The 14,100-nt window shown below is 54.3% G+C and overlaps 5 protein-coding genes across 5 annotated transcripts; 3 read left to right on the top strand and 2 right to left on the bottom strand.

Annotated features, from left to right (window-relative positions):
* Positions 1-83: 83 nt before the first annotated feature.
* BDP81DRAFT_400124 (MFS monocarboxylic acid transporter) lies at positions 84-1,868 on the bottom strand (the record flags this gene model as incomplete). Its single annotated transcript, XM_060588646.1, has 1 exon — positions 84-1,868. The coding sequence occupies one exon, from the start codon at positions 1,866-1,868 to the stop codon at positions 84-86; it is 1,785 nt and encodes a 594-aa protein (XP_060438629.1).
* Positions 1,869-2,735: 867 nt separating this feature from the next.
* Positions 2,736-4,924, top strand: BDP81DRAFT_333935 (uncharacterized protein; the record flags this gene model as incomplete). The annotated part of the gene is made up of 2 exons (XM_060585712.1): positions 2,736-3,493; positions 3,571-4,924. The coding sequence occupies 2 exons, from the start codon at positions 2,736-2,738 to the stop codon at positions 4,922-4,924; spliced, it is 2,112 nt and encodes a 703-aa protein (XP_060438628.1).
* Positions 4,925-5,496: 572 nt separating this feature from the next.
* On the top strand, positions 5,497-7,362 carry BDP81DRAFT_455189 (heterokaryon incompatibility protein; the record flags this gene model as incomplete). Its single annotated transcript, XM_060593041.1, has 1 exon — positions 5,497-7,362. One exon carries the CDS (start codon positions 5,497-5,499, stop codon positions 7,360-7,362), a length of 1,866 nt encoding a protein of 621 aa, XP_060438627.1.
* Positions 7,363-7,706: 344 nt separating this feature from the next.
* Positions 7,707-10,153, bottom strand: BDP81DRAFT_455188 (calcineurin-like phosphoesterase; the record flags this gene model as incomplete). Its single annotated transcript, XM_060593040.1, has 7 exons — positions 7,707-7,820; positions 7,890-8,721; positions 8,781-9,273; positions 9,327-9,618; positions 9,684-9,807; positions 9,874-9,886; positions 9,949-10,153. The coding sequence occupies 7 exons, from the start codon at positions 10,151-10,153 to the stop codon at positions 7,707-7,709; spliced, it is 2,073 nt and encodes a 690-aa protein (XP_060438626.1).
* Positions 10,154-13,012: 2,859 nt separating this feature from the next.
* On the top strand, positions 13,013-13,406 carry BDP81DRAFT_455186 (uncharacterized protein; the record flags this gene model as incomplete). The annotated part of the gene is made up of 2 exons (XM_060593039.1): positions 13,013-13,071; positions 13,151-13,406. The coding sequence occupies 2 exons, from the start codon at positions 13,013-13,015 to the stop codon at positions 13,404-13,406; spliced, it is 315 nt and encodes a 104-aa protein (XP_060438625.1).
* Positions 13,407-14,100: the final 694 nt, after the last annotated feature.

Below are 14,100 nucleotides of genomic sequence, written 5' to 3'. Positions count from 1 at the left end.
ATATTGCCCAAACGCCAGTACACATGCCTAAAGTAACAGTATTTGATGTGATGATGATGCAAACCATGTGTGATGTATATGACTTAGATGATAATGCCGCGCTGCGCCCATCCACCCTTACCCTTCCAGGCAAAGAGGATCATGCCACACGCCAACCAGACAGTAACGGCCATGGCCCAAAACGTCGGCGCGTAACACTGCTGGCCGTAGCAAAAGACGTCTCCCCCGCCGCCACCGCCGCGCTGAGGAGAGTTCTCGGCGCCAGATTGGTATACCGCCGAGTACACCAGTCCCCAGAAAGTCGATCCCAGGGCGGGGAACATGGCGACGATGCCCCAGTTTGTCGCAAAGTTCTCGACGCCCCAGATGACGGTGATGATAATGGGCGTCAGACTGAAGACGGCACCGTACCCGGAGCCAATTAGGCCCGACACGATCCAGAATCGCTCGCCGTGTTCTTGGATGAAGCCGGACGCCAAGGCAACCAGGCCCAGAGACAGGACGATGGCGAAGAAGAGCAGGAAGGCGACGCGGGAAATGGCAGGTCTGCCTCGAAGGAATGGCGGCGTGGACGAGGCCTGCAGGTGCTGCGTCTGCGGCGACGGTGCCAGGAGATCGGTCAAGGTGCCGGTTGCGAGACGAGCAATGGTGCTGGTGATGCCGACAATAGAGACGTGCGTCGCGGCCGACGTCGGAGGTCCGACGTAGTGCATGGTGGGAGGATACAGAGTGCCGATGACGGTGCCGAGGTTGTTGATGAATGCTTCGCCAGGCCCAATCATCAGCAGGAACCCCAAAGCGAAACACCACATGGTCTTGTCCGTGAGGAAGCTCCTGGTCTCGGCATTGAGGACCATCTTCTTCCTGAGCTTAGCATCGTCCTCCGCCGGGCCCAGGACGCTGCCGTCTTCTTCGTCGTCGATTTGTCCGATTGCGCCATAGCCTCTGCTGCGCTCGAGACTGCGAGCGCTGAGGAACGAGGTGCTGCGCTCCAAGAGGCCGCTTCGCTCGAGCTCCTCGACGGCTTCCTCAAAGATCTCTTCCTCGTCGACAACCTTGAGTGTGAAGGTACCAGTCACTCCCACCGCCAAGAGCAGGATGGCGAGGAAGACGAAGAAGTGGAAGACATCCAAATCGCCGGCCGAGCCGTCCGGTAGGGGCTCGTAGAAGACATGAGTGCCCAGCTGACTGAGCCACATGCCGCTCAACCCAAAGGCGGCAATCGGCACGGCCAGCGCCAATCCGCGATGCTTCCCCTTGCCAAAGTTCTTGGCGCAGGTCGCGACGGCGGCGAGGTACATGGAGCAGGTACCGACACCGACACAGACGAAGGCGAAGATCATGAGCGGGTACGTCCAGTCGGCACCGCCGCCGATGCGCCTTCCGGCGTAATCGCGCAGCCCGCCCAGGTTCTCCGCTTCGAGCTTCCGGTATGTGCCCGCGGCAATGGCATAGCCGCCGCTGAAGAGTATAGCCGCCAGGAGCGAGAGGGGCGGGGTGCCGACGCGGTCGCAGATGTAGCCTAGGAACGAAACGGGAAGGTAGAGAGCGATGGAGCTGCTGATGGCGAGGCCGTTGACCTGGAACTGGGTGTAGTGCAGGCGTTCCTGGAAGATGTGTCCGTACATGGAGAAGACGGTGATGGAGCCCGCGCAGAGGGCCGAGACCAATGCTGCGACGAAGGAGATGACTCGAAGGGTGGTGGCCGCACGGCGGCTTGGACGTTTCCGCCTCGGTGGCGTCTGGGAGTCGAAGGAGGACTTCGAGCTGAAGCGGCTGATTGTAGAGGAAGCATCGTCGTCGTCGTGAGCTCCCGCAACGAGGGTCCGGTCATCGGACGGGGTTGGGGTGTCTGCGGCTCGCGCCATCGTGACTGGGTGGTTGCGTGGGAGGTTCAGTCGAGTTCGGAGATGTGTGGGAGAGAGTACGGATTGGCGATTTGGAGATATGCCCCGCGGTCGGCGGTGAGTAGGCAAGGGAACAACAGACAATTAGACAGAAAAAGAAAGGCAGTCGCTGTTCATTATAGCGCAGATGAAGAAGTGAGGTGGCCGGATCCGCGAGACTCGAGTCACAAACGACCAAGATCAAACATGACGTGCTCAAGATGGAGGGCGAGGAGAGGAGAGGAGAAGTCTCGGGTTTGCGGATGGCGGATGGATGTTGGACGGGATGGAACTGACTGGGGGGGAGAGGGCAAGAAGATGGTGGGAGGAGACGGACGGCCCGCGTCGGAGTCAGGAGTTGGAGTCACGATTTCGCACGTCAGCAGGTCGCCTCTGTCACTGGAATGATGTCGTGCTCGCTGGCCCGGTGGACTCTGGAGCGCCTCTTAGGCCGTTTGAACGCTGCTGGATTGTAGTCCGGCGGGCCCGTTTGTCACTGACACAGCGCTGGGGCACAGAGCTTAGGCTGCACCATGTCACTGGCCGGGTGGCTGGTGGAGGGCGGACAGCGAGCTAAAAGCTGGAGTGAGCCAGGCACCTCTGGCTTACCTAAACTTGCTTTAGCGAGATCGGAGTCGGTGGACGCCGCCAAGTGTTAGATAAGATAAAGCAGTGATACTAAGGTATCGATAAGAAACCGAGTTTCGGGTCACGTGCATCTCTCCTCCCCCTTTGCATTCTCATGACTCTTCATCTCTCAGGGGGTCTCTTCTGCCCTCTTCTTAGAATTTAATCCTGCTGAACATTGATTCTGATGCTTTAGGAGCTTCTACACGCAGCATGGTCAATATGGAACACGCTGGGGACCAGCGCGGTATTCTTGCTGAGCAGTTTACCAAGCTCACCAACGACGATGGATCCCCCAATACGGCACTCCGGCACGCCAACTTGGACAATCTCGTCTCGAGGCTCACGCCGTGGGAACTTCTTCATCTTAAGCAATTGACAAGGAGAATCTCAGTCAAACTTGCAGAAATGCAAGATCTTCCAGAAGAATTAGTCGCCATGATATCGCGGCATCTGCGCCTTGAAGACGCAGTGAAGTGCACCCAGGTTTCCAAAGCATGGCGCCAAAAATGGACATCTCACACGGTCGTCAAGGATATTGCCCACATTTCCTTCCCCGGATTGACGGCGGCGTCCCCAGATACGCCAGCTTGGGATCTTCTGCGTCCTATCGCTCAAAAGACCACAGCCCGTAACGAAGGCAAACTCACTTCCTGGCTCTCTATGAGGACAGCCGACGTGCCTCTGCTGGAATGCACCGCCCTCAAATACGATGATCGCAGCCTTGAATTTGCAAAGTCTAATCCCATAGCCACGCCCTACAATTGGGAATCGAAGTCCTGGCACGGCTTCGCTTATTATAATAGAAAAGTCGCCTGGCAGTGGGATTCCTACCGTTTCTTCGTTGACGACATTCGAGCTATGACAAGGAAGCTCGTCTCACCGCCCGATCTCGTGGTAAAGGGAGACAAGGACTTCATCGTATATGCTATGACGGAGAATCTCTTGATTCTAGCAAATCAAATTACCAAGAGGGCTCTGTAAGTTGTTCCGCGACCATTCGCCACTACATCCAGAAAATGTCTCGAGCTATTGAGAGCCCAGCTGATCGTCTCAGTATCGTATATGACATTGATAAGGGTCAGCACCGTCGTGTCACCCTCCCTAACCGCATGGTGGACCTACAAGCCCACAAAAAAACATTCGCCGTTAATTTCTCTCTTGACTACTATGGCTATCGCGAACTTGAATCCGCAACCCCCCCGCCCCATATCTGGAACTGGTCTACTGGTCTTGTCAAGCTCGACGTTCCTGACTCTCCGGTGACCGAGGAACCCCGCGGTGGCAGCTACGCATGGGACGAGAACAGAGACGACGGCTCGGACTGCAACAACGGTGTCATCTTCCACCCAACGAAACCTCACATTCTCTACTTCGTCAGTGTCTTGTTCAACGGTCCCAGGCCGAGTGATGAAGGGGATGAAACTGACACTGCGGATGAAAATGAACTCAATGAACGTTCATCTCGAGATCTCCTCCTTGTCGAGGCTCACAAATTTGATAACATGAAGTTTGTCGAAACTTTCACGTATAAATCAATCAGGAGATGGAGAACTGCCCCGCGCTTTGCACTACACTGCCAGCGCATGAATTCCTATGGACTCTTCAACATTGGCAAAATGTACAGGTCGTTCTCGAAGGATATCGCCATTCTCGACAGCGAACTGCACGGCGGAAAGAGTAAGATCGTCAAGACGCCCAGTCTTCTCCTAAGAATTATCAATTTCAATACGATGACGGAGTCATTCGTGGTCGAAAAGAGGGTCCTCAACGGCATGCGGAGGCCGATATGGGAACATGCTGCTCTCAGACCAGAACAAGCCGGTGGCATCTCGTGGAACGACTCTGTCTATTATATCCAAAACAAAGATTCCCACCTCCCTGCCGAAGCGACACCACGATGGAGGCACCAATTCGAAGGCAAGGGCCAACGAGCAATTTGCATCGCCAACAAGACATCAACATTTGTCCTCGAAACCAAGAACCTCTGGTTCGAAGAGTCCGCCCGCATGGTTCGCGGCGACGGGGAGAGATTCCGTAGTATCGCGGTCGACGATGACTTCGTGGTCGGTCTTTGCAGACGGGGCTACGTCGTGTACAACTTTGGCGACCCGAGCCTGAAAGGAGGGCCCTGGTCCGAGCCCCATCAGGTGCAGCACTACACGGAAAAGGACATTGATTGTCCGAAGCGGGGGTGCCCGGGGCCGAAGGAGTCCCGTTCCCGGTGGTGCCCGATTTGCGGCGATGGCACTCTCAACAACTTCCTCTGGGACCGTCCTTCTTCTGAAGAAAGCTCGGATGTCTCGTCGGACGAAGACGATGAGAGCTCCGAAGGCATGCCTTCGGCAGGAGATTCCGACGAGGCGGACGAGTATGAAACCTCGGATTACGACGACCGCTATGAGTACTAGTCGCAGTGTGTATGCTTCAGGTATACACTGGGGTTGGTCTTGGGCAGATCGTTATTCTTTTGTTATCCGTCGATGCCATTCTTGATCTCAAGAAACCAGATAGAGGGATCGATCTCCTGAGTCACCGCCGACAGTGACGACGAAATTTGGAGACACATAAGAGGTGATTGTTGGCCATGCAACGCAGCCAACTTCTACCATGCTGAAAGGCATAGCTAAGCAGTTCGTAACACAAACATTCCCCCCAGAGCCATGCCTATTTCGTCACAACGCCAACATCGTTGTCATCGCCTACACAGGAAGCATTATGATGCTCGTCGTTTTCGACTGACTGTGACCGGCTGGCACCACCTGGCACTTCTGGGCGATAATCGCTGCTGGTAGCTGGGAGAGTGGGAGGTTACATCTAATAAATGTCTGGCAGTCTCGCAACGGTCAGCGAGTGTCCCCGCTTCTCAGCTTCGGAATTGCGCACACATCAAATCTTGAGCAGCATGACATGCCATGCCAAACCCAGCTTACCCATATCTCCATCGCGGCCTCTTTCGACTCTGTCGCGCTAGTTACATGCGATGCGCCTCATCAACACGCGCACCTTGGCCCTGGCCGAGTTCTTTGGCGACGAGATCCCGCGGTATGCTATCGTCTCCCACACGTGGGGCCACGATGAAGTGACTTTCCAAGACTGGAAGGAGGATCTCTGCGTAGCGAGGGAGAGACAGGGCTTTCGCAAGATTGATCTGGCCAGGATCCAGGCTATTGACGATGGACTCGATTACCTCTGGATCGACACCTGCTGCATCAACAAGGAGAGTTCCGCCGAGCTGTCCGAGGCCATCAACTCCATGTTTGCGTGGTACGAGTGCGCCGTGCGATGCTACGCCTATCTCTCGGATACAGAACACTGGGATATAGACCATTCAGGACGCCTTGCCGGGCCCGCCGGCGACGCAGAGCACAGCTTCAACGTCCTTTCGCGAAGTCTCTGGTTCACACGCGGCTGGACGCTCCAAGAACTCCTGGCCCCCAAGGAAGTCCTCTTCTTCGCCCGCGGCTGGAGACTCCTGGGCACCCGCAAGCTCCTCGCGGGCGTCATCCAGAGAATCACAAACATTGACTGGAAATACCTCCAGCCACGAAGTAGGCAACGCCTGTCCGACGCCAGCGTCGCCGAGCGCATGTCATGGTTATCGTGCCGCAAGACGACTCGCAAGGAGGATATGGCGTATTGCATGCTCGGCATCTTTGACATTAACATGCCTCTCCTCTACGGCGAGGGTGCGAAGGCTTTTGCGCGGCTGCAGGAGGAAATACTCAAGACGTCGACGGACCAGTCGCTCTTTTGCTGGTCCTGGACCGAGAGCGACCCGGGGTCCTGGGTCAGTATGCTGGCGCCGTCGCCACGGAACTTTAGAAACGGGCAGAATTATCACCCGGCGTACGACGCCTCGAGCAGGCCGGTGCCGTACTCCATGACCAACTTTGGCTTAAGGATACAGCTGACGCTGATACGCCCTGCCGATATCCGTATTTCCAACTTCGGCTTCCGGCCGCCGGAGTGTATTGGTATCCTGTCCGCCAGCACAAAGGACGGCCACCTCATCGGGGTTCTCCTGGAGAGCACCGGCTTGGTAGACACGTACAGAGTCGTTCGAGATTTCCCCCGACTCATCTCGCTGCGCTGGACCACTCACGACCTCGGGCTCCTGAAGACCGGCAGCCTCAAGGTCGAAGTCCACGACATATTCGTCCCCTCAAAGGCACCGGGAAGCGATCTCGGCATTGTCCAGCTCAAGCCGCACGACTCGAGCTTTCACCTAGGCGAGTACGCCATCATGCTCCTCGTCATGCACAACCGAGGCTCCGGCGTTGACATCTTCACGCGCATCGAGGCGATACCGCGGTACACGGACTCCATGGCGGGATTTATCGCCATGAAGAAGTTCAAACTTCCCCAATCACCTACGACAACGACAACAACAGCGACGAACTCGGCCGTCTTCAACGCAATAGAAGCCCACGGCGCGCTCGTCCGACTCCACGCAAACTCCCTCAGCCAAAAGGACGGCGCTCTCTGGATGCTCTTCGGAGTGCTCGTGAACAAGGTAGGACAGTCGTGGTGGATATTCCGGTACCTGGACGGGCTCGCCTCCACCTCCGGCTCTTCTGCCTCCTCATCGTCCTTCTCGATGACCGAGGCGAACCTAGAGAGGCTGCTGCGAGACGCCGCGACGAATTGGCAGCCTTCATACCGGGCCAAGACGCATGCCTCCCCGCAGGCGGTGGAGAGCAGGCGGGTGACGAAGCGGGATGCGATTACGATTACGTTTGGGCCCGAGTTTCGCGCCGAGGTGAATGATCGAAAGACGATTGCCAAGGCTGCGCATCTTATTGTTTCGGGGGTTGCTGCTGGATTAAGGACGGCGGATACGATCTAAGACCTTTCAATGATGAAGGATAAAATCATGAAGATAAAAGTATTGCTTTTGGTTGTTTGGGTTTTCGACCTCAAAAGGCGGGCCTCGTGCTCTCGAGTGGGTAACTTGGCTGCGCAGTCTCGACAACAAGAGATCAAAGGTCATGGATAAAAGATGCCGAATTGTGTTCAAAATATTTACAATCGAAGAGAAAGGATATGTACCGGTGGTAGGTGAGAGATACTACGAGGAGCAATCTCATGCGCCTAACACCTTATGGGCCTAGATATACCTAGGTTAACAACACAATCCCCATGATCCCTGAATGCCGCTTTCATACTCAGAATCCTAGCTCAATCTCACTTTCAAGCAGTGGTGTTGTAGCCAATGCCCAGTCCAACGGGGCAATTCGGTACATCCGCCTGCCACGACGCGTTGTTTCTTGCGAACGCAGGCAGATACGAGTTTGTCGTGAAAGTCTATGAGAAAGGTCAGCTCATCACATCTAGGTAAATGATAGTCTCCCATCCTCTGAGGCTTAGACTTACGCTAGGCAGATAGTAAGAGACATCAGCAGACGTGTAATTTCCCCCCAGCGACTTCAGCACCGAGACGACGGAACCGGCGACGTAGTCCAGGAAGATGAGATCAATCTTTTCATCATCCGCTAGCTCACCGCTGGTGGGGAAGCTGCCGTTGGCCTGGAAGAAGTCGGGGTAATCGTACGTCGGGATCTCGCTGTGCACGGTATCGTCTCCGTCGGTGCCAAAGTCGTCGGTGGTGGTGTACCCCGGCGTGACAGCCTGGCGCCTGACGATGCGCCCGCCGGCGTAGGACCGCTTGGAGAAGTGGTCGTTCGTCACATGCGGGTCGATGCAGCTGTCCACAGCGGAGAGAGCCGGGTTGACCTGGCTGAAGCCAAAGGAGTCTGATGCGAGGGAACGTCTGCGCTTGGAAGGGAACCCGCCGGATTCGAGACCGGCGAGGACCTGACGCGCGAGAGACCAGTCGACGTCGGGGATGTACTGGAACCCGTCGGTGAAGGGGGACACGATGAAGGAGGAGTCGTAGTCGAAGGGGCCCTGGGCGAGATCGAAACGGATGTGGCCCGTGTTGGCGAGGATGATGCGCGGCGTGGCCTTTCTGGCTTCAGTGACGATTGTTGCGGCGAGAGCGGTCGTCAGCAGGGAGTAGATGGAGCCGGCGGACATGTAGGGCACGCAGGCGATGCACCATGTCTGGGGCGCGCAGCCGTAGAGGGAGGTGAGGTTGAGCTTCTTGCGGGTTGCTGTGATGTTTGCGGAGACGGCGAGGCCCTTTGTGGTGTTGAAGGCTTTGAGCTGGCTGCCGACTGCGTGGTACTCGAATGTGAGGGTGTTCCTAAGGAGTATGGTCAGTATGGCGAGTACTCTGATGGTTAGTGTGTGTGTATATCTTACCAGTCCAGGTAGCGGCGCGAGTACGTGATGCTAGAGTTCCCGGTGGCAGCCGTCGTTCCGGCAGTCATTTCGATAGCTTTTTGAGACGGATGAGGCACGCCCTTGGGATACACGGCGCCCTTGTAGCTGTCCGACTTGACGCCGCTCAACGACAGCCAGCCGACGGTCTCGCAGTACCGGCCGGACTCGAGGGCGGTTGACTTGTCGTCGTAGACGGCAAAGTCGCGGATGTGGGTGTGGCCACCAAAGAACTGGATGGGGGTGTCGGGCTTAACGGCGCGGATGGCGTCGAAGACGGTCTTGAGGGTGCTGCTGCTCTGCGTCGGGCGGACGGGGTTGTGGCCGATGACGAGGAAGAGGTCGATGGGCTCGGTGTAGTCGACTGCGTCGAGGAACCATTGCTGCTCGACCATTGTGGCGGCTTTTGTGACGACGGATGCGTTGGAGTTGCCTGTGAAGTCGAAGAGGACGCCAAAAGCCATGATTCTAAGGCCTGTAGAGGAGTTTGTTAGACATCGAGAAGACAAGGGCCGACAAGCTACATACCCTTGGGGGTGGTGAAGTATCTGTACTGCTTGCCAATGGTCTCGAGCGCGCCCGTGCTGGGATTGCGGATCTGGACGTTGCTCGTCAAGTATCTGTCACCATAGACCTTGGCAAACTGGCTGAAAGTCTCATACGCGATGGCGGAAACGTAAAGCTCGTGATTGCCAATGGCCAAGACATCGTAGTCAATGTTCTCGAAGATTGTGTTCGACAATTGGCCGTTGACGCCGGTGCCGTTGGCGTAAGTCGAGACGCCGGTGGCATCACTGATTCCTGCGCCATCGTGCAAGTCCTAGATGTGTGTCAGTTGAGCTATAGCGTACGGGTTTTGAGGATGGCTTGTGGGCGGAAACATACTCCCGTGTCGACCACTAGCAAGTCAACATCCAGGTCCTTGGCCTTCTGGCGCATGTGCTTCACGAAGCTCACAAAGTCACCCCAGTCAGCGCCGTAGTTTTGTTCGCGGATGTGTCCCTCGAGCCTGTCACTTTTTTATCAGCATCTGAGTCATGCGAGGGGACTCTCCAGAGAGATGTAGAGATCGTACCATCCGTGAGTATCTGTGTCGAGGTTGTCAGTATCCCCGACGTTGCGACTCGTTTAAAGACCAAGTCTGGCTTACCGGTGGTGTGAAGAAAGTTCAATTGACCCCACGAGAGCGGACCACGGGGCGCAACGGTCGCCGCCTGCGCATCGGGCTGCGCGCGACGCACATTTCTAGTCAGGACGACGTCTCTCTCGGGATGCTCGCAGCTCTCGCAGGTGAGGACCGGGGCAGCGCCGAACGCAAGGGCGAGAGAGGCCCAGATGCTATTTCCGAGACGCATTGCGACGTGAACAGGCTCTCAATTGAATAAAAGAACGAATGGTCCAACGTCTGGAAAACCTTGTTTGCGAAGCTCAAGCAAAGACTGGCGAGAACCTCTGAGCAGCAGGTCAGCAAGGCCCAGGATACCAGGCGTGGCATGGCATGCAGCCCAGCTTTTAAAAGATGCGCTTCCCGCTCGAACAAGCTTTTTCTCTACATGAGCCAAGAGCAGCACCTGGAGACGGCGTGGTATTCCGGGCAGCTGCAGCTTTGCCGCGCTGACGCGGCAAATGATAACCCATCGCTCTCCCCCCTCAATCAATATCTCTCCACCGGGGGCGACCGAAATCGCAACTCGCAAAGTTGCTATCATCCAAAGCAACAAGACAATCCAGACACGTGGGATAAACTTGATAAAGCAGCTTTGCCAGGGATCGCTGGGGACCGAGCTTCCTCTTATTATCTAGCGTGGCTGATGTCCGCGCTCCATTTGACATGGCGGGCCCGCAAGAGATCTCGTTTAATGTGCCGTCCTTGCCGGGTTTCCCAAATGGCGATCGCTGGTGATCCACGGGGTGCTTTGATTGGTTTATGTATTGGCTGGGTGTTTACTAGTCATGCCAGTGGACTATGGAGATTAGTTGCAGCAAACGTCACTCGCAAGTTGAGTTGTAGGTTGAGTCGTTGACTAATCCTCAATTGCTCGAGTCAAATTGAGGAAAAAGTGATGTTCATCTCCGCTCCAAGCCCTATTCCATTACTACACCACAAGCACAACTCGCGAGAATAACTCAACTCTGATAGGTCAATCTTTTACAATTAGATTCGGCTGCTATCGACTCGAAGAAACATGGTTATATGTATCCTTCATATGCTGTTTGAAGGCTCTTGACCTTTGGACCAGCCTACGATGAGCGCGTAACAAGCTAGTGCCATCGTCACCTCTCCGCACAGGTCTCCGAACATCTCGAATGTGAATGTCCACCACTAAGCGGGCTTAGTTTCGAGACACTCGCCGTTCTTCCTCTGGCATAGAGTTGACTATACCACTACAGACTTGCACGAGTGACGAAGAGCGATGCATTCGGTGACTACGGATACTTAAGTAAAGAAATAGATGCTGACTGACTAGTTGAAGACGGAGACCGCTCCAAGCTTGAGTCGTAGTCAACTGGCCCACCAAAATGGCTCCTGCTCGACTTATAACGAGGGTGCATGAGCCATGAGTGCTCCCATCCCACCGGTGCTTTGTTTCATCATGGAACTCCGGTATCCCAACAAGGGGAAAGGCTATCCACAATAAGCTATAAGATGTAGTATTACGAGTCTCAATGCCTCGGAGCATCCATACTCAGTGGGCGACCCGGATTATCTGTACACAATTTAGTTGAGCTACTTAGAAACAGTAGCTGGATTCTGCTCACATGCCTGAGGTCGCCCGATGCGCTCTGGCATCGCGGAGCAATTGCGCATCCTCCCTTGCCTAGATAATGTGTACATGCTCGAATTAAGCTTGTCAATACACAGTATCCGTAGGCTTGGATATCGGCCGGCTGGGGATGCCCGACATACTCGCGATCCTCGGTAGGCTCAGCACCCCTTGAGTTGATGCGGTAGACCCACTCAGATATAGAACGAGTTTCGAAAGCTTCCACCCCGGATTCGCCTCACATCAGCCCTCGCGTCCAGGGGCCTGGAACTGAATTAGGGCTTAGGTTACCTTGGATGAGAGATCCACCACCTGCTTGTTACATACCTAGACCGCCATTCGTTTGCCTGGCTCCAGAAAAGACAAGCTGAATCGAGCCAAACACAGGAGCTGGGCTGCATCGTCGCGCTACCTTCGGCGGTACCTTTGTGTTTCGCTGGCCGAGGATGTTGAGAGTGAGAAATAATGCATGTCCCGCGTTCTATCTTGATGTAGTCAAGTTTTGGCCTGTCAGCGATCGATGAAATTCGAAGAGTGATGTGCACCAGAGGGTTTGTCTTAGACCTCGGGTCGACTGCTAAAGGCATATTCCCAGCTCACACTACCATCAGTTGAGACAGAGTCTACGCACTGACGAAAGCACGCGCGAGGTTCATCGGTCATCTTCAGACGGCAGCCCACGTCAGAGTGCATGACAGGAGGAGGTTCAGGGAAATCGGATGACACCGAGGGTGGCCTAGCCCTTGTCTCAGCAACTTTCTCATGATAACTATCAATACTGGGCTGCATGATGACTTAGTTGGCCAATGGATAGAACCTACTAAAAACACTATCACAAGTGAAATGCCCAGTCGAAGGTTGCTTCATGTCTGACAATCTGCATCCTCAAAGACTCATCTCAGCCTCCTGTCAAGATCATCCTGCGTGAAAACTACATGCGATCTCCAAGATTTTCGCACTCTTGTCCTTCCGCGACGAACCGGTTGTTGAAGCTTAAACCATGCACCTGGCTTGGCTCTATCCAAGCCTGGCACATCCCATGAATCAAGACCCGAGGCCCATTAAGCTTGGTTTTAGAGCCGAGTTACGCAGGGACTCCGCGGGTGGGCCTGCCCTGTGGGTTCATTTACTACCCCGTATTATCCAGCACTCCTTTCGGAGTAAGCGATACTACCTGGCAAAACAGCTGATGACTTCAGCCAAGATGTTTAGGAGCTGAGACTTTTGTAGATCATAGCTGAGCTGATGGTTAATAGGATCGACTCAATTCATATAAATCTAGATGGAAATTCTTACTTTATGGTTCTTGTCTCAATTCAAACCAACTCAATTGACCGCATTCGCCTTGTCCTTCCTACTTAAGTACTTATTTATATCTTGTAATAACAATCACCAATCTGCTGTGCAGAAGTCTTCTATTACACAATTGTCAATCAAACCACCACGACAATGCACTTCTCAACCATCATCATCACTCTCTTCTCCGCCGGCGTCCTCGCCCAGAATGGGTAAGTTCACTGAACCCAGCCCAGATCAAGCTGGTCCTATTGAGATGGACAACCTTTCTAACGATGAATGCGAATTCAGATGCGGCTTCCCGGATGGACCTGACTGCCAGTCTCTCGGCAAGGGCGCCAACGGCCTGGAGCAATTCGCAGACCTCGATAGCTGCTGTTTACTGCCCCTCCGCTGCGGCAACGGCGATGGTGGTGAGAGATGCGAGCGTGTGAGCGGTGCCAGTGCTGGCGGCGCGACCAACAACAACACTGGCAATACTGGTAACACTGGCAATGCGAGGAACGGAAGGAACAGAAATAACGCCAACAAGAAGAGGCGTATGTAGTTCTCATTATCATATAATGGATCATTTACTGTTGTTGTATGCAACGATGCATGGGAGTTTGTCGCTGATACTTGATGACAATTGACATTTTTCTGAGCTACTGAGGAAAATCAATTTCCTCTTGGCTGTCGATTTTCCTCAGTCTGCGAATGCTTGAAACTTATGCAGAGATCAAGAGACTAATGTATCATTCTTGTCAAGTTTGACGGGAAACGTAGGACTAAACTTGAAACAAGGTAGATGAGTAATCTAGGTGCCTGGCTAGATACCTCAGTCATGGTACAGTTGTTCAAGAAAGATCAAACACAAAAATTGAAGAGGGAGCGCAGGCCTAATTCCGGACCCCATTAATCAGTAGTTATGGAGAAGATATCACAAGTCATAGCTAAAGTAGGCCGTCTTATTCAGTCTCGTCGCTTATGCTTCCTTTCTTAGCACACTGCTTAGATATATATGTATGTATCTTGCGCGCGGCTGTGTACGCCAACTCTTGAGTAGCATATTGGAATCAGGTGCCAGGGAAAGCAACGAATGGACAACCAGATTATCATACGAGTCGAGTGCCTCACGAGTGGTCACTTATATGTAGTCTATAGCACAATGTTGTAGATTCTTAGAGTGTCCTATGAGATTATTTCGGCCCGCGTGATGTTGCCGGAGTCACCTTCTCGGGACCGGCCTCGGCCCGATGTCA

Source organism: Colletotrichum phormii, assembly GCF_030913505.1.
Source record: "Colletotrichum phormii strain CBS 102054 chromosome Unknown BDP81scaffold_34, whole genome shotgun sequence".
In the NCBI taxonomy this organism is placed as follows: domain Eukaryota; kingdom Fungi; phylum Ascomycota; class Sordariomycetes; order Glomerellales; family Glomerellaceae; genus Colletotrichum; species Colletotrichum phormii.
Note: the sequence above shows the minus strand (reverse complement) of the source record. Positions and strands in the feature narration are given on the sequence as shown.